At 44.7% G+C, this 26,133-nt stretch overlaps 1 protein-coding gene across 1 annotated transcript; it reads left to right on the top strand.

Annotated features, from left to right (window-relative positions):
• Window positions 1–1,108: 1,108 nt before the first annotated feature.
• MAPK15 (mitogen-activated protein kinase 15) lies at window positions 1,109–25,820 on the top strand (the record flags this gene model as incomplete). Its single annotated transcript, XM_084280238.1, has 13 exons — window positions 1,109–1,177; window positions 6,158–6,256; window positions 6,671–6,700; window positions 7,940–8,030; window positions 8,481–8,611; window positions 8,753–8,916; window positions 9,839–9,978; window positions 11,302–11,359; window positions 12,982–13,119; window positions 14,534–14,639; window positions 16,609–16,909; window positions 17,337–17,482; window positions 25,755–25,820. 13 exons carry the CDS (start codon window positions 1,109–1,111, stop codon window positions 25,818–25,820), a joined length of 1,539 nt encoding a protein of 512 aa, XP_084136364.1.
• Between the last annotated feature and the right edge of the window lie 313 nt (window positions 25,821–26,133).

Genomic DNA, 26,133 nt, shown 5'->3' with positions numbered 1-26,133 from the left:
GTGTGTACCAGATCCATAAAAGACACTCTAGATTTGATCTCAGTGCTGAGTAAGAGGGAAGGATCACCCCCCTCACACCGCTGGCAAGGCTTTTCCTAGCATAGCCCAGGATGGTATTTGCTGCCTCGGCTGCAAAAGCACATTTGTTGGCTCACAGCCAACCTGGTGCCCACCTGGACCTCCAGAAGGACCTACCAAGGAGTCTCTTAATCCGACAGCCAGTACTGCTGCAGGCAGTCGCCCCTCACCCGGTGCAGGACTCGATTTCCAAGTGATGAAGTTCACAGGGTTCGTGTTGGTCCCTTTCTCCAGCCTGACAGGGCTCCTCTGAATAGCGACACCACCACCCGCTCTGTCAACTGCTGCCCCGGTTTGTGCTACCTGCAAACTGGCTGAGGCTGCACTCCAGCCCCCACCCAGAGGATAAGCGGTACTGGCAGCTGTACTGGCCAGCACCTCACGCCGCCAATGACGACACCTCGATTCAAGCCGTTCAGCAAGCGCTCTGAAAGCGACCCAGTTTGCACTCACCCGGTTCGCCAGCACGGGCGGTACAGGAGCCGGTGCCGGCAGAAGCAGGCTGGACAGCCCCGCACTGCGGGCACCAGCAACAGCGGCTGCATCCCAGCAACGCCCGGCACAGCGAGCACGTCTGACACCCCCGCCGGCACCCGCGCACTCGTTCCCCGCTGACCCGGTGAGGGCAGAGGCTGCCGTAGCCCCGCTCATACCGCGGCAAGCGCGGCACCGCAGTCACGGCCCGCCGCCGCTAAAGGGGAACCCTCCTCCCGCGGCAGGCAGGCAGCCAGACAGCCAGCCAGCCAGCACAACCGGCCCACGGGAGAGGCTCCAGCCGCACCGCAGAAATGCCGGCGGGGAGCACAAAGACCGCGACCGCCACACGACCGGAACCCGCAGCGCAAAGCCCGCCCGCGCCATGCCCAGCTTCACGCTGCGCACCTGCGCGCCCCTGTACCGCTTCGCGCATGCGCCATGCGGCGCGTCTGTTACCATAGCAGCAGGAGCCGCTGGGGAGAGAGCGGCCCGCGGCCGTGGGTGCTGCGCTTGCGGCCGGGCGCTGGTCCGCTCGCCGGGCGGCCAGCCCGCCATGAGCGTGCCGGAGGTGGAGGCGCTCGTCTCCCAGAAGTACGAGATAAAGAGGCGCCTAGGCAAGGGGGTGAGTGCCCTGGGGGCTTTAGGAGCTCGGGAAGCTGGGCGGCGGGGCGCAGCGCTGCCCTGGCGCTTGTCAGGTGGTGCCTTTGTCCAAGGCCTCTCAGTCCCTGCCACAGGCCGCTGACCTGAGCCGCATCTGATGCTGGAGGCCTGAGAGCTTATAAACGTGAAACACTGGGCTTTGGGACATTTATTATGCCCCACAGAGAAACAAAGATCACAGACTGCAGCCTGGTAACTTTCTGTGACTTCTCGTAGTTGTTTCCAAACTACATTTGGGAGGAAGGTAAATGTTATGTGCATAGAAACAGAATGGTTTGGGTTGGAAGGGACCTCAAAGGCCATGGGCAGGGGTGTCCTTTGCGAGAAGAGGTTGCTCAGAAGCTCGTCTAACCTGGCTTTGGACCCTGCCAGGGATGCAGGGGCAGCCCCAGCTTCTCTGGGCAGCCTGTGCCAGGGCCTCATCACCCTCACAGAAAATCATCTCTTCCTTATAGCTAACCTAAATCTACCTTTTTTCAGTTTAAAGCCCTTACCCCTTGTCCTACCACTTTGTAACAGACCCTCCCCAGCTCTCCTGTAGCCCCTTTAGGCGCTATAAGCTCTCTTCACAGCCTTCTCAGCCTGTCTTCATAGCAGAGGTGTTCCAGCCCTCGGATCTTCTTTGTGGCGTCCTCTTGACTCAATCCAACAACTCAGTGTCTTTTTTTGTACAGGGGATCCCCAAGCTGGTCACAGCACTCCAGCTGGGGTCTCACAAGAGCAGAGGGGCAGAAGAATCCCCTCCCTCAAACTATTGGTCACACTGGTTTTTGATGCAACCCATGATATGCTCAGCTTTCTGGGCTGAAGCACACATTGCTGGGTCGTGTTGAACTTCTCACAACCAACACCCCCAATTTGTTCTCCTCAGGGCTGCTCTCAATCTAGTCTGTGTCCAGCCTGGCGTTTGCTTGGGATTGTTGTAGCACGTGAAACTGAAAATACCTTTAAATTCCTAATCAAGGTGTCGGTTTTATTTGTCCCTGTACTTTACTGGAGAACCACCACACAAAGCACTGACCTTGCGTGTCCACCTTTTTGATAACAAAACATATCTGAGCCTCAAAGTTTATGCTGTTTGTGCCTGTGTGCTGGTTTTGGCTAGGATAGAGTTAATTTTCTTCACAGCAGCAAGTATCAGGCTATGGTTTGTTTTATTCACAAACCAGTGTTGGTAATACAGGAATGTTTCTGTTACTGCCGAACAGTGTCAAGGCTTTTTCTGCTTCCACACCACCCCACCAGCAAGCAGGCAGGGGGTGCATAAGGAGTTGGGAAGAGGACACAGCCAGGGCAGCTGACCCCAGCTGACCAAAGGGATAGTCCATACACCATGCTCAGCATATAAAGCTGGGGGAAGAAGGAGGAGGAGGGGGGCATTCAGAGTGGTGGTGTTTGTCTTCCCAAGTAACCATGATGTGTGATAGAGCCCTGCTTTCCTCCAGATGGCTGAACCCTGCCTGCAGATGCTTTAGCTCAACACAGAAATTTTCTCCCTTTTAACTCTTCTGATTCTCTCCCCCATCCTGCTGTGGGGAGAGTGATCAAGGGGCTGTGTGGTGGTTAGTTACCAGATGGGGTTAAACCATGACAGCCTGCCAATTCTTTCATGTCCACTCTAACCCCATTTCTTCATGCCACATCAAGTAGGTTTTTTCCCCTATAAAGTTACTTACTTTGCTGCGTGAGCCAATGTTAATTTCTAAGACTGTTCTACTCAGGCAGCTTCTGAACCCTTCCTGCTTTTCTGCTTCTCTATTCTGCCAGCTCTTTGCCATTGTTTAGTTGAGTTGATACTAGTAGTTAAGTGTTTGATGTGCAATTAAAAGGCACATCAAATACTTAACTACTAGTAGTAAACACTCAAGAGAGGCTCAGTTTCTTCATTATCCTCTAAGGCATTATCCTCAGGTGAGGACTGCCTGAAAAACAGAGCAGAGAAATGCACCAGTAAAGGATATAAGCTGTTCACTTACAGTGAGCGAGTTCAATCAGGGGGTTTTTGGGTGGGGTTTTTTTTGGGTTTGTTGTTGTTGTTTTTTAATTAAAAGATGCATTATCTACTAAGGGAACAGAAACCCAAGTTTTCCGTCTCTGATACCTGCAAATCACAGAATCACAGAATGTCAGGGGTTGCAAGGGACCTCGAAAGATCATCTAGTCCAACCCCCCCCATCAGAGTAGGATCACCTAGATTAGGTCACACAGGAACCTGTCCAGGTGGGTTTTTAATGTCTCCACAACCTCTCTGGGCAGTCTGTCCCAGTGCTCCATCACCCTCACAGTGACAAAGCTTTTGCTTATGTTCACATGGAACCTCCTGTGCTCCAGCTGCACCCACTGTCCCTTGTCCTATCATTGGGCATCACTGAGATGAGCCTGGTGATTACTCAGCCTCCCTTGTGGTATAGATCCAGTTTTCTTATTTTAAGTCACAAATTTAAGTGTCCACATTCTAGCTGATGCCTTGCACCTGTACAACGGGGTCATTTCTCACTCAGAAATGCCTGGTTAATATTTTAATACTTGTACAAAGTAAAACAGCTACAACATGTGATATTGAGAGATTTTTATGCTTACATAGCAACACTGAGGCAGACTTCCCAAGAATATGTGTGGTCCTAGAGTATGGGTTCAGGCCCTTTGCCATGCATCAGGAATGACAAACAGTTGGAGTATAAGTATCTCAGGTAAATGCTGTAATTCTGCACTGTTGGCAATTCAGATCGCTCCTTTTTTCCCAAGTGACAAGTGACAAGACAGGAGAAAACTGCCTCAAGTTGCACTGTCCTGGGTTTGGCTAGGACAGAGTCAGTTTTTAGCAGAAGCTGCAACAGGGTGCAGTCAGGGCATGAGACCCAAACTGGCCAAGGGGGTACTCTATATCATGTGTCATGCTCAGCACGAAGGGGTGGTGCAGCTCTGAGACACACAGTTTGGGGATGGTCTGTCTTTGGGAGGGGTCTCAGCCTGCGATCTGAGCTGTATGGTCACCATGTGAGAAACTGCACTCTGGATCCCCTGGTTTCTGTGTTAAGTACTGTGGTTATTTTCCTCTTCCTTTGTTGTCCCCATAAACTGTTCTTATTCCAACTCACCTTTGTGTTCCTATTCTCTTCCCCATCCCGTGGGGAAGGAGGGGTGAGCAAGCAGCCACGTAATGCTCAGATGCTGGCTTGGGCTAAACCATGACATGTGCCAGAGAAGCTTCACAGTGGAGATGGGGAACTGAAAGGATTATCAGGCACTTGAATAGGTTGCTCAGGGAAGTGGTTGAGTCACCATCCTTGGAGGTGTTTAAAAGATGTGTAGATGTATTGCTTAGGGACATGGTTTAGTGGTGGAGTGGGCAATGCTGGGTTAATGGCTGGACTTGATAATCTTAAAGGTCTTTTCCAATATCAGTGATTCTATGATACTGTCACTAGAAGCCTTGGTAAAAAGTACCCATCCATCTTTCTTATAAAGATGGAGCTCAGGATCCTTAGGGCAGCAAGGAGGGCACACAGCAAGCTTCCTACCCTGGACTTTGGGCTCTTCAGATTTCTGCTTGGGGAAGGCCCAGGAGGGGAGAGAGGTCCAATAAAGCTGGTTTTAGTATTCAAGGATCACCTCCTCTAAGCTCAGGAGCAATGCATCCCAACAAAGAGGAAGTTTTTCCATCACATTTGAGAAGTTGTGGCAGTCTGGTGAAGACGAAAAGGGGAAACATAACCCCCAGTTTTAAAAAGGTAGAAAAGGAAGATGTGAGGAACTACAGGCTGGTCAGTCTCACCTCTGTGCCTGGCAAGATTGTCGAGCAGATCCTCCTGGAAATGATGCTCAGGCACATGAGAAATAGGGAGGTGGCTGGTGGCAGCCAACATTAATTTACTAAGGGCAAACTGTGCCTGAAAAGTTTGTTAGCCTTTGATGATGGGGTTCCAAGTTTCCCTTCCTGTGGGTATGGGAAAAGTAGACTTGGGGTAAAGGTCATCTACATGGACTTGTGTGAGACAGTGCCAAATGCTTGGCACTACATCCTTATCTCTAAATTGGGCAGACATGGATTTAATGGATGGACCACTTGATAGGTAGGGAATTGTCTGGACAGTTGCACTCAAAGAGTTGTGATCAACAGCTCAATGTCCAAGTGGAGACCAGTGATGAGTGGAGTCCCTTGAGAGTCAGTATGGGGACCAGCACAGTTTAACACCTTTGTCAGTGATGTGGACAGTGGGATTGAGTACATCAACCTCAGCAAGTTTGCCAGTGACAGCAATCATAGAATCTTGGAATATCCTGAGTTAGAAGGGACCCATAAGGACCATCGAGTCCAATTCCTGGCTCCACAGGAGATGGGGCTGAGTGCATCGTCCAGACACTTCTCACCCTCGGCCCAGCTCATGACTCTGACCCCTCCCCTGGGGAGCCTGTGCCAGCGCCCAACCCTCCTCTCAGTACAGAACCTCTTCTTAACATCCAGCCTAAACCTCCCCGGCCCAGTTTCATACCATTCCCTCAGGTTCTATCCCTGGTCCCCAAAGAGAGGAGACTGGTGCCTGCCCCTTTGTGCCCCCTCATAAGGAAGCCATAGACCTCAATGAGATCTCTCCTCAGCCTCCTCCAGACTGAACAAACCAAGGGACTTTAGCCTCTCCTTGTAAGACTTCCCCTCCAGACTCTTCCCCATCCTCATTGCGCTCCTCTGGACACCCTTGTTGTGTCCCTCTTGTACTGTGGTGCCCAAAACTGCACCCAGTACTCAAGGTGAGGCCACACCAGTGCAGTGTAAAGCGGGGCAGTTCCCTCCCTCGACCAGCTGGCAAGGCTGTGGTCAGACTCAGTGTAGATGTTCTTAGTCTTTGACTCAACCCAGTGTTGCTCACTGGGTGTTGCTCTCTCTTCTGAGTAGCTGGTGATTAACTCTTCTTTCATTTTGTCTGTCCTTTTTTCTCCCCAGGCTTATGGCATTGTGTGGAAAGCAGTTGATCGCAGGACAGGAGAGATAGTTGCTGTTAAAAAGATTTTTGATGCTTTCAGGAACAGAACAGATGCTCAGGTGAGAAATCCTTGTTCTAACTCGTCCTGAAAGATGTGGTGGGAGTTCATAGACATTTTCAGTATTTATGTCTCTGAAAGATTACAACTATAAATGTAATAATACAGTCTACAGCTGTATTATGATAAAAAGGAGCAATAAATGTCAACCTTTGTATATCATGGTGTCTGCAAAATACTGTTTGATGAAAAAGTGTCTTGACAGTTCTCACATACGTTGTTATGCTTAGTGTCTGAGCACAGAGGGCACACTTGTGACTCGTGAGAGTAACTGGCTCTTTCCTAGCCTATCTACCATAGAAAGGTTTAATCTGCTTTAGAGACTGGGATGGATTTAACCCTCTCACTGGAATTGCACACTCTGCTCTGTCATTCTGGTGAGGTTATAATAATTTTGGTTTTTGTTTATTTCTAGAGAACATTTCGAGAGATTATGTTCCTGCAGGTAAAGTCCATTCCCCTCCTTGTCTCTGATTGTTATTTATCTCTGATGTTGTTCACATATTTTCTTCCCATTCCTTTTTCAAAATGCAACAATCAGTGTTGACAACTCTAAGCATTTGTTTTCTGTACCATCCTGGCAAAGTCTTTCCAAGACACTGTAAAACCACATGAATGAAATTGTGAATCAGTCTTACTTTATCTTTGAGACACACCATGTTCTTTCACCATTATTAGCAGTATGTCTACTCTAGGTTTACCATATTAACTTGTAGTTTCTGTCACTTCTTACTTCTTTGGACAGAAAGTGTTTTTCTTAAAATGTAAATGTCATGATTCTGAGTTGGGGCTGGGGTGTGGAGGAGATTTACATGCCATTTTTTATCCTCCATCATGATAATAATCAAAGCAAAACTAAAATGGAAGTTCTGTATGCAGTTAAGGCTGTTGTTCTTTCAATATGATCACACACTACACCTAATTACCTTATCAGTGGCAGTGGCATTAAAACTACCTGTCCGTTCCTTCACAGACTTACCATGTCTGGGGTACTTCACATCACTGACCAAACCCCTAAATGTGTTTGAGTAGTGATGATGTTACAACTATGATCTTCTAAGAACACAAGCAAGGCAGGGCTCATAGGAAAAGGTATTTCTTAAGGCTTAAGATCCCAGGGCAGCCCCAGCGTCTCTGGGCACCCTGTGCCAGGGCCTCCCCACTCCCCAGGAAGGGTTCCTGCCCCCCAGCCCCTCTCCATCCCCCTCCTGCAGCTGAAGGCCGTTCCCCTAGGCCTGGCCCTCCCTGCCCTGGGCACCAGCCCCTCTCCAGCTCTATGTAACAAGGAATGTTTTGGCCAGTCCTCAAACTGACACTTTCTGGTTAGTTGGATTTTTTAGTTGAGAGTGTTGATGGCAACATTTTCACTACCAGAATAATTCTTGTGTTCAGCAGGAGATATGAGGTGCATGAAGTTAGCTGGATTTTATTCAGAAATGGTGCAGAGGGATTTTTAGAACTAATGTCTCAGACAACAGTGATATTTTTAGATTAACTGGCTCATTTCTTACTATGGATCAAGCTTAAATGCTTTTTTTTATTTATTTCAGTAGAAGCCTAGTGAAGGAAATAGTGTGTTAATATTTGTTCTAGAGAGCAGTACAATAGGAAATATGTATTGTCCGGTTTTATGATTCATAAGCAAGACACTTCCTTTTAACAATTGGCTGTCTTCCCTCTGCAGGAGTTTGGAGAACATCCAAACATCATCAAGCTGCTTGATGTTATCCGAGCTCAAAACGATAAGGACATCTACCTCATCTTTGAGTCAATGGGTGAGCCTTAGCATTGCATCTGCCATTTAAATACAGCCTCTCTGATGAGTTATCTTTGTGTTTTTTATAGAAATAGAAGTTGTGAGTAGATGGAATAGCAGTGAAACCTTAAACAGAGTAGTAATTATATGAGAACTAGCTGGCTGAGGTGAATTAAAAATAGCAGTGAGCAACAGATTAGCAGGCTTGTAGAGACAGAAGAATTGTGTATGGAAGAGACTGCATAATTTTAATATAACTAAAGTATTCAATAATAGAGCAGTTACTATAACAGGAGCTGCAAATCAAACTGATAATACAGAAAGGTTGCAGTATTGTTAGTAATTGCAGCATTAATTTCTGTTGAGGATGCACTGAAAGATGAGTTTGGACAGTGGTCTGTATGAGGCACTTTCACAATTTGATAATCTTTTATTGACTTAAATGTACTAGGAATGTAATATATTACAGAGACAGATTTACATGCTGTGATTAAGAAGGGGAATTTGCTGAAAGATATCCACAAGTGTTACATCCTCTATCAACTCCTGAAGGCAACTAAATTCATCCACTCAGGAAATGTTATTCACAGAGATCAAAAGGTATGTTTTTGATAGTGTTCATCTGTCATTCAAGTTTACTGTTAAACACTGAATGGCAAAGAATGAGACTGCTAAAACCCCTTGATAACCTTTTGCCGTTTAGAAAGTAAAAAGCTTATTGATTTTCCTTTGTCAATTCAGCCTTCAAACATCTTGCTGGATGCAGACTGCTTTGTTAAACTTTGTGATTTTGGGCTGGCCCGTTCTTTGTGTCAGATGAATGAGGAACAAGGAAACCCTGCTCTAACAGAATACGTGGCAACACGTTGGTACCGAGCCCCTGAGATCCTACTGTCCTCCCGGAGGTAACTGTTTAATGTGAGCAAAGGGGTGGGATTCTATAACTACATCACTGGGAAAATTCATTCTCTGAAATCTTTTCATCTCAGATGTCTCCAGATGCAATGTCATGTCAGCAGTCCATTTTCTCAAAGCACATTTAAACTTCAGTTCAGCAACATGAAAATCTCTCAGTAGGTTTCCTTCCTGGCTTCTTAGATTGCCCATTTACACACATTATCCACTCATTTCCCTCTAGTCTTATTCTCCCCTTAATTCTGCATCTTTACAACATTTGGTTGGGTACCTTAGTCCTCTTTTCCAAAGTTAAGGACAGTTTTTTGATAGACCTTCAGATATTTTTTCTTTGAAAATATTCTTTAATCAAATCACCTGCCTGTTAGTCAGGCTTAGTCCTTTTGGGTTTTGACCTAAATATACAAAATCTTGTTGATCAGAAAAGAAAACAACTATATGTTGGGTTACTATCCCGAATTTGAAATGTGGATGTTTCACAAACCTTCATTTATCCAAGCAAAGTTTGGCATTTACTTTGCTTAAGCAATTGTAAACTACTTTCTAGATACATTATGCTTTCAAAAGTCAGTTATTTCCAAACAATAACTTATATCTTCAGTGTTAATAATATGAAAAGTGGATATTAATGCTATGATTGCCTTGTCCTGGCATTTACCTTTAATATATTTCATTTTATGGTTTCCTAGAATAGACTTTTACTAAGATAAGTCTACTTTCTGGTTTATGCTTGTCATTTTAATGATTCCTGAATCTCATTCACTTTATAATTAAAATCTGTGAGCACTCACATGCAGAGAGTCATTGAGCTTGTCTTTCTAGCACCATCAGTTAATGTAGATGATGTGAGTACCAGGTAGGGAAAAACACTTGCTTGATTTAGTCCTAACTCTACTCTGTTCCTATTTGTAGTTACACTAAAGGTGTAGACATGTGGAGCATTGGCTGCATTCTGGGAGAGATGCTACTTGGGAAACCCCTTTTTCCTGGAACATCAACAGTGAATCAAATAGAGCAGATTTTGAGAGTCATTCCTGCCCCATCCCCAGAAGGTAGGATTCTTCTACGGTGAAAGGTATTTAGAGAAGAGTGGAAAAAAACATCCCAGATGGATCAGGGAAGAAGGTATCTCCTATGAGTCGTTTTAACATCTTTCCAGGGAAATTAAAGACTTAATTTTGAAATGTTAGTGTTAGAGGAAAATAAGTCTGTACTTGATTAGATGAGAAACAAGAACCAGGCCTTCAAAACATTTTTGAGATTTATAAGAGGATAACAGTTTAAAACAGAGTAACATACCTCAGTGAGACTTGCATAGTAAAGGTCACTTGGACTTTTTGGTCTGGAAATCTAAACACAGAAGTGAAAAGTGAAGTACATATATGTTAAATCCCAAAGGGATGATGATTCTATGATGATGATTATTGTCTTCTGTGAGTTCAGCCTAACAGCCCATACACTATAAACTTTTACAACACACTGATATGTTCTATCTGAGGCAGCAAATAGTTTTTAGAAAAGTAACTATCTTCAGTTTACAGACACTGTTTTGGAAAATTCTATTCAAACCTCAAGCTGTTTACCATTTTTATTAGAGCTTTGGTTGCTGTGAATGAAGTATGAATGGAAACGTGTGCATGAACACCAAAACAGGAGCTAGAAGAACAGCCAGCACTAATAACAAAAACTGTTACTCTATTCTAAGTAATACAGTTGAGGAATGTGGTGATAATGTCTGCAGTCTATGGCAAGACCACAGGACAAAGGAGCAGGAGGTCCTATGTCTGTGGCACAGTACAGTGGCTGCAGGGCTGCAGCATATCACAGGCACAGGTTCTTTTCTTTTAGGCAAACAAGTGAAAACAGACACTTGTTCCAAACATACTGCAAATAAGGAGAACCAACCTATGAGCAGCAACTTTGCCTAGGATTTATGGGGATGAAATGAGCAAGATTCAGATACAAAATACCCATTCCATAGCAGCTGCTGACTCTGAGTGTATGGCAGATAAGTTCATAAAACGATTTATCATCAGGAATCAAAAGAACCCCAGTGGATGTGTGAGGAAATCAATAGCTGGTATCCCTTGGTCTCTGTGTTCCACAGAAGTGATCCTGGCCAGATCATTTGGCCTCAGATATCTTGGTGCTTATATGTGGGTATAAGAGTACAGGTTTATGAAATCTATGATAGCATGAAGAAGAGTTGAGAAAATCCACTTACATATTTATGTTTTATACCCCTTCCATAAGATCTCCCATTGAGTTTTATTAGGGTAATTTCCTATTTCAATGTAAAATATTTGTTTTCCTTCACAAACTGTGTAGCTCTGGTAATCCTATTCTTGGCATTAACTGTCTTTTCATTACTGCAGATATTTTGGCCATGCAGTCAGACTACAGGACCTCAGTTATTAACCGCATGAGTTCCTGGTAAGCCTCCTGTGTTTGATGTGTCTCAGCTACTTTGGGAACTATCTTGTGGAGACAATTAGCAATTTCTTCTCATCCAAGAGCCAATTTATAGAGGAAATTAAGAATGTCACCTCCCCCTTCCTCTCTCCTAGGGTAGAGGATTTTTTTCTCCCTTGTTACAACAGCTCTTCAGTTTCCTGCACATCCTCGTGTAGCTGGAATGTTCGTAATGTCAGGAATCTGATTCTGACTCTTCCTCAGAATAACTGACTGTTTGTGAGTGCCACACAGGCACGTGCACTGAGGTGGTTGAGTCCTGGCTCACAAGGTACCTAGGAGAATTTGGGCAGGTACCTAGAGCAATTTTCAGGTCCAGTGGTGGCCCTTGTGGCCAAGAAAGCCAGTGGCATCCTGGGGGGTACCAAGAAAAGTGTGGCCAGGTTGAGGGAGGTTCTCCTCCCCCTCTGCTCTGCTCTGCCCTGGTGAGGCCTCATCTGGAATATTGCATGCAGTGCTGGGCTCCCTGGTTCAGGAAGGACAGGAAGCTACTGGAGAGGTTACAAGAAAGGGCTGTGGAGATGCTGAGGGCACTAGAACATCTCTCTTATGAAGATAGGCTGAGGGACATGGGACTTGTTAGGCTAGAGAAGAGAAGATTGAGGGGGGAACATATCAATGCTTATAAAAACTTCAGGGGTGAGGGTCAGGAGGATGGGTCAGTCTGTATTCAGTGGTGCCCAGTGACAGGACAAGAGGCCATGGTCATAAACCTGAACATAGGAAGCTCCACCTAAACACAATGAGGAACTTCTTTACTGTGAGGGTGGCAGAGCCCTGGGACAGGCTGCCCAGAGATGTTATGGGGTCTCCACCTCTGAAGATACTCAAAACCTGCCTGGATGCTGTCCTGTGTGGCCTGCACGAGGTGATCCTGCTGTGGCAGGGGGCCTGGACTAGATGATCTCCAGAGGTCCCTGCCAACCAATATGATTCTGTGATCCCTTCTGTCCTAAACCAAATATGATTCTATGATTGACAGCCCTATTCTTTTGATGTTTGGGGATTTTCTTTCCCCCACAAAAAACGTGAATGTCCAGTAGTTAAGCTCAGTAGATGGCTCCAGATAGGTAAAACAGCAGGTGAAATAAACGAAAATGGTTTTTTTTCCTGAGCCACCCAGTCCAAAGGCCATGTTCAGTGATGGATCATTTATCTAGACCAAAAGAATGTTGTCATGGAGTAACAAAATTACTTAAAATATGAGTAAGAAACATGTTTTAAAACTGATTTTTCAAATGAATTCTCTATTCTCATGTTCATTATTTTAATAATCATCTTTACTCCTGTGTTTGATACTGTCTGATACCTCTTACTCTTTCCACTGAAACAAAAGGCTAGACTCACAAGGTAGGCACTCTGTGTAGGTTCCTGTCACTAGGAGGGAGGCATTCAAAGCTAAAGGGGTGAAAGACTTTACCATACTTACAGGTCTATACTTCAGAGTGTCCCAGGATTATGACACACTATTTGAGTGAACTCTGGGGTCAGGTGTCACCTTGATGTGCTTCCCAGAACTGGAACCCCTGCATTCACTGTGAATTAGACACTGTGATCTTACACTGTTGTTTTCTGACTTCTAGGGAGCGAGTAACCTTTGAGGAGATTTTACCACCCTCAACTCCACTGCCTGCTTTGGATCTGCTGAAGAAACTTCTAGTATTTAACCCTGATAAACGACTCACAGCAGAGGAGGCTCTTCAGCACCCGTATGTGAAAAGGTAACACTGACACCAATGTGCAGTTTCCCTTGATGTCTTCTGAGATGTTCTAGACCTGCTCTTGACAGAAGGGTGCTAAGTTAATTCTTCATTTTTTGTAGCTGTATTTACACTAGAGGTCACATTAGCTGGTTTTAGTATTCAAGGATCACCTCCTCTAAGCTCAGGAACAGTGCATCCCAACAAAGATGAAGTCAGGCAAAAACAGCTGGAGGCCTGCATGGGTGAACAGTGAGCTCCTGGGCAAACTGAAATACCAAAAGGAAGCCTACAGAGGGTGGAAGCAAGGGCAGGTATCCTGGGAGGAATACAGAGAAACTGAGCAGCAAGGGATGAGTTTAGGAAAGCTAAAGCCCTGACAGAATTAAGTGTTGCTAGGGACATGAAGGACCAGAAGAAAAGCTTCTACAGATACATCAGTGATAAAACAAAGACTAGGGGAAAATGTGGACTCTCTCCAGAACAAAACAGCAGATCTGGTTACTCAAAATATAGATAAGGCTGAGGTACTCACCAAGATTGTGGAGCAGAACCTCCTAGAAACTGTGCTCAGGCACGTGGGAAACAAGGAGGTGTCAACATGGCTTCACTAAGTGCAAATTGTGCCTAACAGACTTGTTGGCCTTCTAAGCTGGGGTTCTGCACATGGGTTGGGGCAATCCCAAGCACAACACCAGGCTGGGTGGATAATGGATTGAGCAGCCCTGAGGAGCAGGGCTTGGGGGGTGTTGATTGATATAAAGCTTAACATGAGGTGACAGTCTGCACTTGCAGCTCAGAAGGCCAACCATGTCCTGGGCTGTAGCAAAACCAGTGTGATCAATGGGTTAAGGGAGGGGATTTTGAGACCCTAGCTGGAGTGCTGTGACCAGCTCTGGGGTCTCCAGTACAAGAAAGATCCTGAGGTGTTGGAGTGAGTCCAGAGGACGCCATGAAGAAAATCTGAGGGCTGAGACGGTTGGGCTTGTTCAGCCTGGAGAAGAGAAGGCTCTGGGGAGACCTTATGGCAGCCTTGGGTACCTAAAGGGGCTACAGGAAAGCTGGGGAGGGACTGTTTACAAGGACAGGTAGTGACAGGACAAGGGGAAATGGCTTTAAACTGAAACAGGGTAGATTTAGATTGGACATAAGGAAGAAATTCTTCCACGTGAGGGTGGGGAGGCCCTGGCACAGGGTGCCCAGAGAGGCTGTGGCTGCCCCTGGCTCCCTGGCAGTGTTCAACACCAGGTTGGATGGGGCTTTGGGCACACTGGGCTGGTGGTGGATGTCCCTGCCCATGGCAGAGGGGATAGGAATCAGCTGATCTTTGAGGTCCCTTCCAACCCAAACCATTATATCATTTAGCAATGGTTTTTAACCTTACAGTAATCTCTGGTGCTGTTTTTAGTTATGCTATGTGTTCTCATTTTCTCAGGTTTCACTGTCCTGACAGGGAGCCCTCTCTGGATTATGATGTGATTCTTCCTCTAGGTGATGATATCCAGCTGTCTGTGGCAGAATATCGAAATAAATTATATGAGGTACTCTCAACCTGTCTTCCAAAACTCCAGTTGTCCATGTAACCTGCTGTTGTTGCACACACTTAATGAATTCTGTTATCTCACCCCTAGAGCTGGCCCTTAGAGATCTTCACACACACACCCCCCTTCTTTAGCTATTAACCAACTGCTTTGACTTACCATTGTTGGCAGTTGCACACTCACTCACACACCTGCACTCTCTTCAGCTGCTGGCACCATGGACACACAAGCTCTCTGACCTGTGATCTGCCTCCAGTTGCTGGCACTCATACCTGCATGCACAGATGTGCAGACAGAACAGACTGTCTCTTTTCCAGGAGAGAGAAAGCAAGTTAATAAGGTAGAGCAAACTGCACTGATCTGGTGCAGGACATAGCAGACAACCTTATTGACCAGCCAGCTATTTACACACAACTGACTGCTTTTATACCTCTTACTCCCTATTGCCTATACTCAGTCCTCCCCTAAACTCCTCTGTCTGCTTTCCTACCCTAAATATCCTATAACAAATCCTGTGTGATGCAAAATAGCTTTCCCCTGCATCCCATAATGTGTCCAACCACTAGGCAGGAATCTGCACCCTCCCCCCAGCCCGTCCCCTGCCACCCCCTAGTCCAGAAGGTAATCCAGAGGAATCCTGGTGACTCACTGTGGTGAGTTTCATGCCTGGACAGTGGTGCTGATGGCTTTGCTGGGACAATGCTGGGAAAGGCCCAGACAAGGTGTTAAGAAACCCTTGGTTTGGGTTCCCAACTGCCATAGAGCATCCCTGTGCTCCCCTCAGCCTGTGCAGATGGGTCTTTGGGCTGGGGGCGTCTGTGAACGGGTCAGGGAGTAGCTTGGTGGAGTATTCTTTGGGCTACCCAGCCTGCCATGGTCCTTCTGAGCTCCGTTGTGGGTGAGTGAATGCTCTGACAGTGAACTTTGAGAAGCAGTAAAAGTGGAAGTGAATCAAGCCTTCAGGAGGAGAAATTGCTCTTAGCTTAGTTTTGGGGGTTGTTTTCCCTTTCTACAATGAAAGGAATTATGTAAATGTCATGTTATGAGGCAAAGGAACTGGAAGATGGTGAGAAAAGCAGGAGTTGGAATGTAAAGGTAGTAAAATGGGCATTGGAAAGTGTGATGGTGGGAAGCTTAGAGATCAGAAAATCCAAGAATAAGAAAGACTGAGAAAGGTGTCCACCTCTCTAGAGAGAGGAAAAGTAATATTGCTTCTATTAGCAGGATTTAAAATTGAAGAAAGAAAAAGTAAATTGAATTTTAAAAGCTAACCTACTTAATTTTCTTTAAAAGCCTTTAATAGAGGGAATGAAACTCTCCTGTGATAGAGTGTTTGGTACCATGAGCAGATGAATTTGTAAAGTGAATGCTGAGCACAAGTAGAAAAAAATGTTCTAAATGTCAATAGATTGGTCACAGATAATCCAGGTTCTAGGCTAAGAAATGAGTAGTTTTAAATAATCTTACTGACAGGGTGTCAAATATGGGATGGCTCTGATTACAGCAATTTGAGAGCAGGTTATCTGCACCAAGACCCAAAACCTTGGCAAAGAGTCTGTCACTAAATAATAGTGTGTAAAGTTAGGTGATTAATAATTATTAACTAACTGGAATGAATGTTGCTTTGACTATTAAAAAATGAGCTTTGAAAAGAAAGATGTGCTAAGAAACAACATAGTGTTAAACTTTGGAGCACAGAGATTCTGTCTTTTTCAAGGCTAATGCCCATTTAGTGGTGTTCTTCCTCAGGATATATTGAAATTGCCTGTTCACATAGTCCTTTCATGCTATTTTCTTCCACTGAGAATATTATTTATATCTTCTATCCAGCCCTAAATTAATTTTAAAGTTATGTTTGTTACCTGTCCTGTGAAATACATGGCAGTTGTTTGTGTGGCTTTGGTTTTGTTTCCTTCCTCTGCTCTGCTGTGTAGCTGTGTTAAGCTTAACCAGCTTCTCCTTACTGCAGATGATCCTTGGAAAGAAATTCAAAAGCCGTCCAAAGGAGCAAGGGCAGAGAGAAAACATCCAGCTAAGTCAGTCTGAATCCAGGACGCTGCTTCCAAATCCCAGTTCCATGACTTTACCTACCAGGAAAGGACAGAGAGAACCAACACTGCCTCTTCTGAAACCTCCACATGTGCCTGCTGGACCTGCAGCTGGTGTCCAGCCAGAAGTGTCCAGCCAGAATGAAGATGTAGCCAGAAATCCGGGTCAGAGATCCAAGATCAGTGTGGTGTACAATCCCATAACACACACTGCTGTTCAAAGTAGGTACTACCCTCCTACACTGGGGTGTAATTCACTATCAGGCATTGTAACAGGGATGAGAAAAGAAAAGATTGAATGGGGAAAAAGAAATAAGGGGAGTTACATGTGTGGGATGAAAAGGATGTAAGAACAAAACAGCTGAATGAGTTTTGAGTGTGACATTCTCTTTTGCTCTTTCCAGTCTATGACCATGTGTCCTGTTTATTTCCTCTTTGCTTCACTACAGCTGTTATCTTTTCCCACACCCTTGTGAACTGGTTTTATTTGCTACCACATTCTAATTTTATTCTGAGTACTTTTTGTTCTCTTGTGTGAGATGAAGTGAGGTGATGGGGTTGACTCAAGGGTTTATGTTCTGTTTCTGCTTCAGTCAGTGTGTTCTGGGTCCTCATGATTTTCCTACTCCCTCTCCTTTCTCTTCTGCAGGTAATGCAAATCCTGGTGCTGTGATCAGGAACTGTTCTGCACCACTTCCCCAACCGACCAGAGTCTCCAACGACAGGAAACTGGGGAGACAAATCACAGGGGCAAATGCAAATGCTCGGCTGCCTCCTGCAAGTGGACAGCACCTTGTGAGTAGCAATCCCACCAGAAAACCCACCAAACCCAAAACAAAACCCCCTAACTTTCCAAGGACCAAAATGATATAGACACAAAATACCTTATTTTGCAACTTTGTAGTGATATTTAAACGCAGAAATAAACATATTTCTCTGGGAGTGACTAAATGAATGCATTTTTATCAGTTAAAGTCACCTATCACAGAGACATACACTGCAGTGTCATTGCTTGTATGTAACGTCAGTCAAATGGTACCGGTAACCTGTTTGCTAAGGCAGCTGGGCTTGTTCAGAGTTTGTTCCCTTTAGCAGAGAGAGCAAGAGTGTGCTAATGGAAGGTTTTCTGTTAGTAGGGGGAATAATTAGACCTTACTTGCTTCTGATATGGGGTAGAGTCATACAGGGACTTGGATATTGATTTCTTCAGCGTTGCAATACCTACAATTCACATTTTGTCTGCTGATGAACTTTGCAACCCTGTGTCAAGTTCTGTGCATGAGGCAGAATGTGGAGAGGAAGAGTATCTGTAGAAATCACCAGGAAATGCCAAGGGCACAGAGGTGACTGAAACCTGACATCTTTGGTGTCTGTAATGCTGTTCTGCAGCTAGTCTGGGTTTATAAAGATTAACTTTATCCTGGAGTTCTAAGCCTAACCCCATTCTTTCAAAAAACCCTGGCATCTGTGATTGGAGCAGCAGGAGTATTTTGGTGCCTATGGGCTTTTGCAGGAGTTCTGTGAGTGACTGTTGAATTTAAGTACAGGAATTAGGTATTTCAGAGGACTGAAGTGACACAGACCTTTTGTAAATCTAGGTGCCTGTCTCCTTTGCAATATTTTTTTCAGAAAGATTAATTGTAATGGATCATATATGTCACCTGACTGTAATCAAAAGTAAAAATATCTCTGCAGTTTCTCTGCCTCTACTTCTTTTTCCCATCTTGAGTTTTTAATGCAGTGTCTTTTGAGATGTGCTGAGATGTGACTCTCTTCCCACTGCCCTTTTTGTAGAGGACAGGCTAATTTTGAACTGCATTCTACTTGTATTTTTATGACTTCAGAGAAGTGAGGATATGAACACTATGTCAGATTATCACATTGTTCAGGTTGTCAGCAGCACTAAAAACTCCCCTTGACTCTGAGAATCACAGATCTTGTGTTATTGTCAGTGATGACTTGTCCTGTCCAAAGTGTGTAGGTAGTAAATTCTATTTCAACCAAATTGAGACTGTTAAGATACTTGAAACTTAGCTGGAGAATTCAACACTACTTCTGGAGTCAACCTAGTGGACTGCTGTTGCTGAACAGTGAAGGCTTCAGTCCTGTCCTCTCTGTTCCTCCTTCTTCTCTCTTTTTGACCATACTTCCTTGTAAAAGTTCTTATCCACTTCTGCTTCTTAAATGACCACCTTGCCCCTTTCTCCTGACGTAGCTATCTGCTGGCTGGCTCAAGGAGAGTCTAGCCAGCACAGGGGAATCAGAGGAAGCCTATAGCACAGGAGGAATGTGGAAGGAGGCACCACAGATTGCCTTTTATGAAACAATAAGGATTGACTTGTTTGTGAAGGGCGTTTCTCACATCCCCACAAAAAAAGACTTGAGTGTCTGTGTACTGGAGTGTGTTGGGTCTGGCTGAGACCTCATAGTGCTGTGCTTTGTATTGGTACCTAGCAAGGTGCTGACAACACAGCCACGTTTTGGCTGCTACTGAGCAGTACTGGCAGAGCATCAAGGCTGTCTCTCCCAGTATTCCCCCCCACCACCAGTAGGCTGGGGGTGGGCAGGATCTTTGGAGGGAAGATCTGAGCCATCACAGCCAGAGCAGCTGACCCAAACTGGCCAAAGGGATATTCCATACCATATGACATCTGCTTGGCAATAAAAGAGCTGAGAGAAGGGAGGAGGAAGTGAGAGCATTCATTATTTACACTGGCCTTCTGAAGCATCTGCTGCATGTACTGAAGCCCTGCTGCCCAGGAAGTGTTCAGCCATCACCTGCTGATGGGAAGTAGAGAACAGAATCTCTCTTTTGGGTTTTCTCCTTTGCTTCCACATGCAGCCTCTTTTCTTTTCTTTTCTTCTTTTCTTTCTTTTCTTTTCTTTTCTTTTCTTTTCTTTTCTTTTCTTTTCTTTTCTTTTCTTTTCTTTTCTTTTCTTTTCTTTTCTTTTCTTTTCTTTTCTTTTCTTTTCTTTTCTTTCTTTTCTTTTCCTTTTCTTTCCTTTTCTTTCCTTTTCTTTTCTTTTCTTTTCTTTTCTTTTCTTTTCTTTTCTTTTCTTTTCTTTTCTTTTCTTTTCTTTTCTTTTCTTTTCTTTTCTTTTCTTTTCTTTTCTTTTCTTTTCTTTTCTTTTCTTTTCTTTTTTCTTTTTTGTCTTTCTTTTCCAGGTGTGGTTCTCTCCCCCCCCCCCCCCCCCCCCCGCCTTAAATTGTCTTTATCTTGACCCATCAGATTGTGTGTTTTTCCATTTCATTTTCCTCCTCTCTCTGAAGTCTGGACTTCAGCAATGCCTTTTTGACTCCGTTTTTCACAGCATTCTGCTTGAGAAACTGGCTGCCACTGGCCTGGACAGGGGGACCCTCAGCTGGGTTAAAAATTGGCTGGATGGCCGGGCCCAAAGTGTGAATGGAGCCAAATCCAGCTGGAGGCCGGCCACGAGTGGCACCCCCCAGGGCTCAGTCCTGGCTCCAGTTCTGTTCAATGTCTTTGTCAAAGGCCTGGATGAAGGGATCAAATGTTACGCTGCAGGTACTGTTAAGAGTGAAGCTTGTTCCTACTGAATCTCTTCTTGCTGTTGTGATTGCTAATATATATGAATTCCTGCTAAAAGGAGGCATAATTGTCATTAACTTTGAAGTATGTCCACATGCACACTTTCAGCTCCTCTACTTTGGAATTCCATTCAAAATCTTTTGAGAGTGAAAAGAGGAACCATTTATTCCAGAAGTGTGGCAGCATTTACTCCACAACATGAGATTGTGGAGATTGCAGCATGTGCAGAGGTACATATGCATTTTGAAGAATCTTTAGATAATTGTGACCAGCTTTCTGTTACTGGAAGAGCATAACAGGGAGACTGTAACCAACATTTGCCCTGTACTTTATATTTGTTCCCTGTCAGACTAACACTGACTAGTGTCAGAGACATGGTGGTAGAAGGTCATCAGCATTGCAGCTGATCTCAAGTGAATGTTGACTTCTCAGTCTTTGCCATTCAGCCTCAGCAGGAGCTGAGAGTTCTGACATTCCAGTTTACTCTGCAGTCAGTTTGAATTCATTTTCAATATCCTGTCAGGCTCATGAAACTCTTGTAAGTCGTTTGACCAGGAAAGACGCCTCTAATGGCTGGGGTGACAGTGGCCACTGCCACAACAGCGAGTGGAAATTCTTGCCTTGCAGTTAACTACAGAGGTTCACAAAGCATCAGTTGCAGTGAAACAGCTCTCCTAATTGGACTGCAGATCCAAGTGATCTGTAATGTGTTATTAATGTGTTATTAACTCCCTCACAGAGCCAGTAAACACAGTATCTGTGTACAGCTTCCAACTCAGGTCACCACGCCATTTCACGGGCAGAAGCCGGGGGATGTACTAGCAGACAACTCTCTGTCTTTTGTACCATTATTTAAAGCATTCAGTGCAGTTGAAAACTACACACTAGGCAAACAGGCCTTGGGCCTTCTACTCCAGTGTGGGATTAGTTTGTTGTCTCTTACTCCAGTGGCACGACCTTGTTCTTGCTACACCCATTCTTAAGCCTTTCTCCCTCACACCATTCTCATCCTCCTGCTCTTGATTTTACAAAGCAGTCTGGTGTGTCTATTATTCATGTAACCTTCATGATCTGGCCTACTTCTCAGCTGAGGCAACAATCTGTATTTGAGAAAGCTGATTACATCTCACTAACTTGGCTTTTCTTTCTCACACAGAATCCAAAAACCACTCAGTTTCCCAGCAGAGACATTCATCCCTTTCTGAAGTCCAGTAAAAAAATGTTCCAGGTTACTGCAAACATGGGAGCTGCTGGTGATCCAAAGGCATCGATGGGCAGTTACTCCCAGGCCTATGGAACCATATGTCAGTCTGCACTGCAGAGTCTTCCCATATCCAAGTCCTCCCAACAAACTGACTGGTGAATATGGAAGTGTTGTAAGCAGCTGAAACGTGTCATCTCATCAGTCCCTAACTGAGCCAGTAAATGAGAGCAAAATACAACAGGCATTTGACAGTTATCCCAGTTGAAGTGCTTTATTCATCACAAGAAACAATGTACTGCTGTCCTCTGGACAAACCAACAGGAAAAAGAATCTGATCCCATTGGCTTCCAGTCTCACCAGACAAGGGCAGAGCAACCATTTGCTGCTGTACCATGAGAACAATGAATACTGCCTGTTCATATTGATTGTTTGCAGTTTTCTGTAATTTTATATAATAAATTCAATATTCTGATACTTGAATGTGTTTAGAAATATTCAGACTACTTAGGGCCTTTAGAAATATTTGGGGCCATGTGAACCTCATGAAGTACAGGGTCCTGCACATGGGCCAGGGCGATCCCTGCTATCAGAATGGGCCGGGAAAGGAATGGATTGAGAGCAGCCCTGAGGAGGAGGGTTCCTTGCGGTTACTGTGGTGAAAAATCAGATGTGAGTTGGCAGTGTGGGCTCGCACCCCAGAAAGTCAACTGTATCCTAGGCTGCATCAAAAGAAGCGAGGCCAGAATATCAAGGGAGGTGATTCTCCCCCTCTGCTCTTGTGAAGCATCATCTGGAGTGCTGTGTCCAGGTCTGGGATCCCCAGCACGAGACAGACATGGACTGGTTAGGGCAGGTCCAGAGGAGGGCCAAGAAAATGGTCTGAGGGCTGGTGCACCTCTCCTGTGAAGACAGGCTGAGAGAGTTGGGGTTGGTCAGCCTGGAGACGAGGGCTACAGAACAGCCTCACTGTGGCCTTTCAGTACTTAGAGGGAACTTACAGGACAGGCAGAGAAGGTCTTTTTGCCAAGGCCTGTAGTGCCAGAACAAGGGGCAGTGGTTTTAAACCATTTAAAAGAGGGGAAGTTTAGATTGGACACAAGGAAGAAACTTTTTATCATGAGGATGGTGATGGTGCCTCGAGTTGCCCAGAGAAGTTGTGGCTGCCCCATCAACACTGGGAGTGTTCAGAGTCAGGTTGGATGTGGCTTTGAGCAACCTGACCTAGTGAAAGATGCCCCTGCCACAAGCATGGAGGTTGGACTAGAGAATCTTTGAAGGTCCCTTTCAACCCCTGGTAGGATTCTGTGAGTCTTTATCAGTTTCCAGAGCACTGCCAAAATGCAGGTTTTTATTTTTTGAGCAGAACTGGTAACTAACAGTCCTCTGAAGACCAAGACTAAACTCTTTATTTTGTTTTCCACTAATTTTGCCGCTTCTGGGGAAAATAAGCATATTTGGTGCTTACTTTAATAGCATTTTAAATACAGGTGGGTTATGATACAGCATTTAATAGCTTACATACCATGTAATACTGTACATATTCTAATAATAAATGCTCTATATTGCACTACAGAGAATCTTTGTCTTTCAGTCAGCATTTGCTGTGTGTGAAAGGGGGAAAAATACCAGGGTATGTTGGTCAATGAATAATATGGTATTTTTTCCTTCCAGAAAGCAGTGTTCCAAGAGACATGATTGCTGAAGCATCATGAAGTTGTTACCATGCTACAGTGGGACTACAGTAAACATTACAACTATATTCCTGTTTTAATGCTGATTTTTTACATACTCTCCTCATTAACTTGAGGTCTCTGTCCCTGAATTTTCACTTTACCTTTGCTAAATGACTGTTATTCCAGGACATTGGGAGTACAGTTAGAGAGGGGATCCAGGCACTGAATCCCAACATGTGAGCACCACTGCCACTGATGGGAGACCCATCTTATCTTCTAGTATCTAAACACGAATGGCTCGTTAAGTAAAAAAAAAGAATGTTCAGTTCTGGTACCAGGTGTGGTCATTTCAGTCTGGCAACACCAGGGAGCTGGGAACGTGGCTCACAGGTGAGTCCTGGTTTGCCCTGGTCTAGTCATGAAGTAGGCATTTCCTGTCTATCTCAGGTACAGGTACACACAGGAAAGGTCAGGGGGAACACGTTGTGCTCTGTGCTCTTGGGAGGCTAAAATGCCATTTCTGATGCATGGAACAGGAAGCCTATTGCTTAACTCATGGCTGAGAGCCTGGGAATGTGATGAGACAAGGCAACACCTGAGATCCTCTGTGAACCAAGATTCAGACTCTGAGGTGACTGGCTGTAACACTAACTTCCTTTTTTTCCTTAAAATGGCTTTTTCAGTACCAAGTGAATTAGTTATTCTGCAGAATTTGTATATGCCTATGATGTCTGGTAATCAACATATCACTAAAAGAGATTAATTATTCCAGTTCTGGCCAGGAACACACTGTTACAGAGAAAGCACCGTGCTGAGCAAAATAAAACCCGAAAAATCTAAACAAATACAGTAAAATTCTAGACTGTTAATGTAATCTGTGCCTGCAGAAATAGTTCTATTCCTAACTTGCCTGTTACAGCTGGAGCAGGCAGGTTTGAGAGAGGCTGGGGAGGCATGGAATGATGTGAGGAAGGCAGGCAGAATAGGGCTAGCATATATGTGACAGGGTATGTATCTCCTCTCTAGAGTAAAATCTAGCCTATCTTCCTCTCCAGAGTAAAATAATCTCTACCTGTATCACCTGGCAGAGAGCTGTATTGATCATTACAGTTCATTTTGGAACCCCTCCAGTAACTGGAGCTGATTCATTACTAGGAGCACAGTAAGTGCACATGCAGGATTCATTCATGAATTTGTACACCTGTAACAGATGAGGGGTTGTATCTCAAATGGGATACACTTATACAGTATGGAATAAGCATAAAAAAATCTATTTCAGCTTTGGTTCCCAGTTTTGGACACTTCTTCCCTCCATTTTTTTTTAATTTTTTCTTTTTTCCTCTCTCAACTACTTCCAGGTTTACCTCTTCATGATAAAATGGTAATTCCTCCTGGTTTGCGCAGGTTTTTGCCACCATCTGTATTAATATGGAAATCAGCTTAATATTTTTCCAGATCAGATTGCACACTCATTTCCCAAGGTTTTCAGCAAACAGTAAAATAATCATTAATTGTTGCAGCTGTGTAAATTATATAAACCCTGCTAAATTATATAAAGCCTGCTACAATGGGAGTAGGCATCCTAATAAAAAAAAGCTAGTTTTAAAGAGCCTACTAAAGCTCTCTTCAGGAACCAATGCAGCCTCTTGCCTGTCAGCCTTACACAGAAAGAGTGGTGAGGGGCTGGAAGGGGCTGCCCAGAGAGGGGGTGGGTGCCCCGTCCCTGGGGGTGTCCAAGGCCAGGTTGGCTGGGGCCCTGGGCAACCTTGTGTAGCTCCAGGCCTGGAGGTTGGTGTCCCTGCCTGTGGCAGGGGGTTGGGGCTCTGGGACCCTTGGGGTCCTTTCCAACGCAGACCAGTCTGGGATACTATGATTCCATGATCTACCTGAGCTGGTTTGCTGATCTTGCAGTCACAAGTGGGTAATCATGAGACACAAGCTAATAGGAAATTCAGAAGCCTAGTTCCATGAGACAGCATTCTCCTCTCTCATCTCTTGGGACTACAGCACAAGGATCAGGATTAAAACAAAGTAATCCCCATTTGGCAGTCCTCCTGGATGCCAGACAGAGTCCAAGCTGATGAAAAAAACAATAATTGTTGTGTACAGTGTTTTCTTGATAGCCTCATCTCTGCCTTCTGTCCTGCCAGACGCTCTAACACAACAGCATGAACCAACAGGCTAATCTGGAGTGTTTTAAAGCTGTGTAGTTAAGCTTGGTACCAAATTGCTACCAGATTGTTACAGGAGATAAACCACTTCTGGTCTTGAAAATTCCTGCAGCCTTATTCCTTCCATTGCTATGAGTCACTTCTTTCCTTGTCTTCGTGGGAAGGATGTGATTACCAATGGATGTCCCCTCCTCTCCATAACAGCCTAATGAAGTGGAGTTATCTTGTCAAGGAATCACAAGGTTGGAAAAGACCTTCAAGATCATCAAGTCCAACTATTCCTGTTCTAAGCTAAACTATGTCCCTGAGTCCCTCCATCTACCCTTTTTTAAAACACATCCAGGGATGGTGACTCAACTACTTGGCTCAGACAGCATTTTAGATGCTTAATGAAACTCCCAATTCAGCTGAAAAGGAGCCCTAAACACAGGTCTTGCTAGATTGATTTCCTTTTCTGTGACCTTCCAGCTCAACCCCTACAGCAACACTTCCCTACAGAAGGAAACAAAAATAAAACAGAACCAAGAGGCTTAGGAAATCCTAACTACAGAAGCTGAGCCATGTTCTGCTACACAAGACATCACCATAGATCAGGGTGAAAAGTTGTTTGCAAGCTTTTCTTTTTCCTCAAAACGATGATGCCCACATTTTATTTGGTTTTAGATACAAAGAACAGGTTATCAAAGGTACAAACCTGTACCTAGGGAACAATTCTTTTTTCTAGTCAATGTGTATCCACATGCATATGTGTGTGTCTGTGGTTTTCTTTCCTGGCCTGAAATCAAGCATGGAAGTATCTATTTTCTTTCCTTCTGAAAGTGGAATTTCTTTGTCTGCTGAAAATATT

This window comes from Gallinula chloropus (assembly GCF_964237585.1).
Source record: "Gallinula chloropus genome assembly, chromosome: 2".
Lineage (NCBI taxonomy): Eukaryota > Metazoa > Chordata > Aves > Gruiformes > Rallidae > Gallinula > Gallinula chloropus.
The sequence above is the reverse complement of the archived record's forward strand: the minus strand, read 5'-3'. Positions and strand labels throughout refer to the sequence as shown.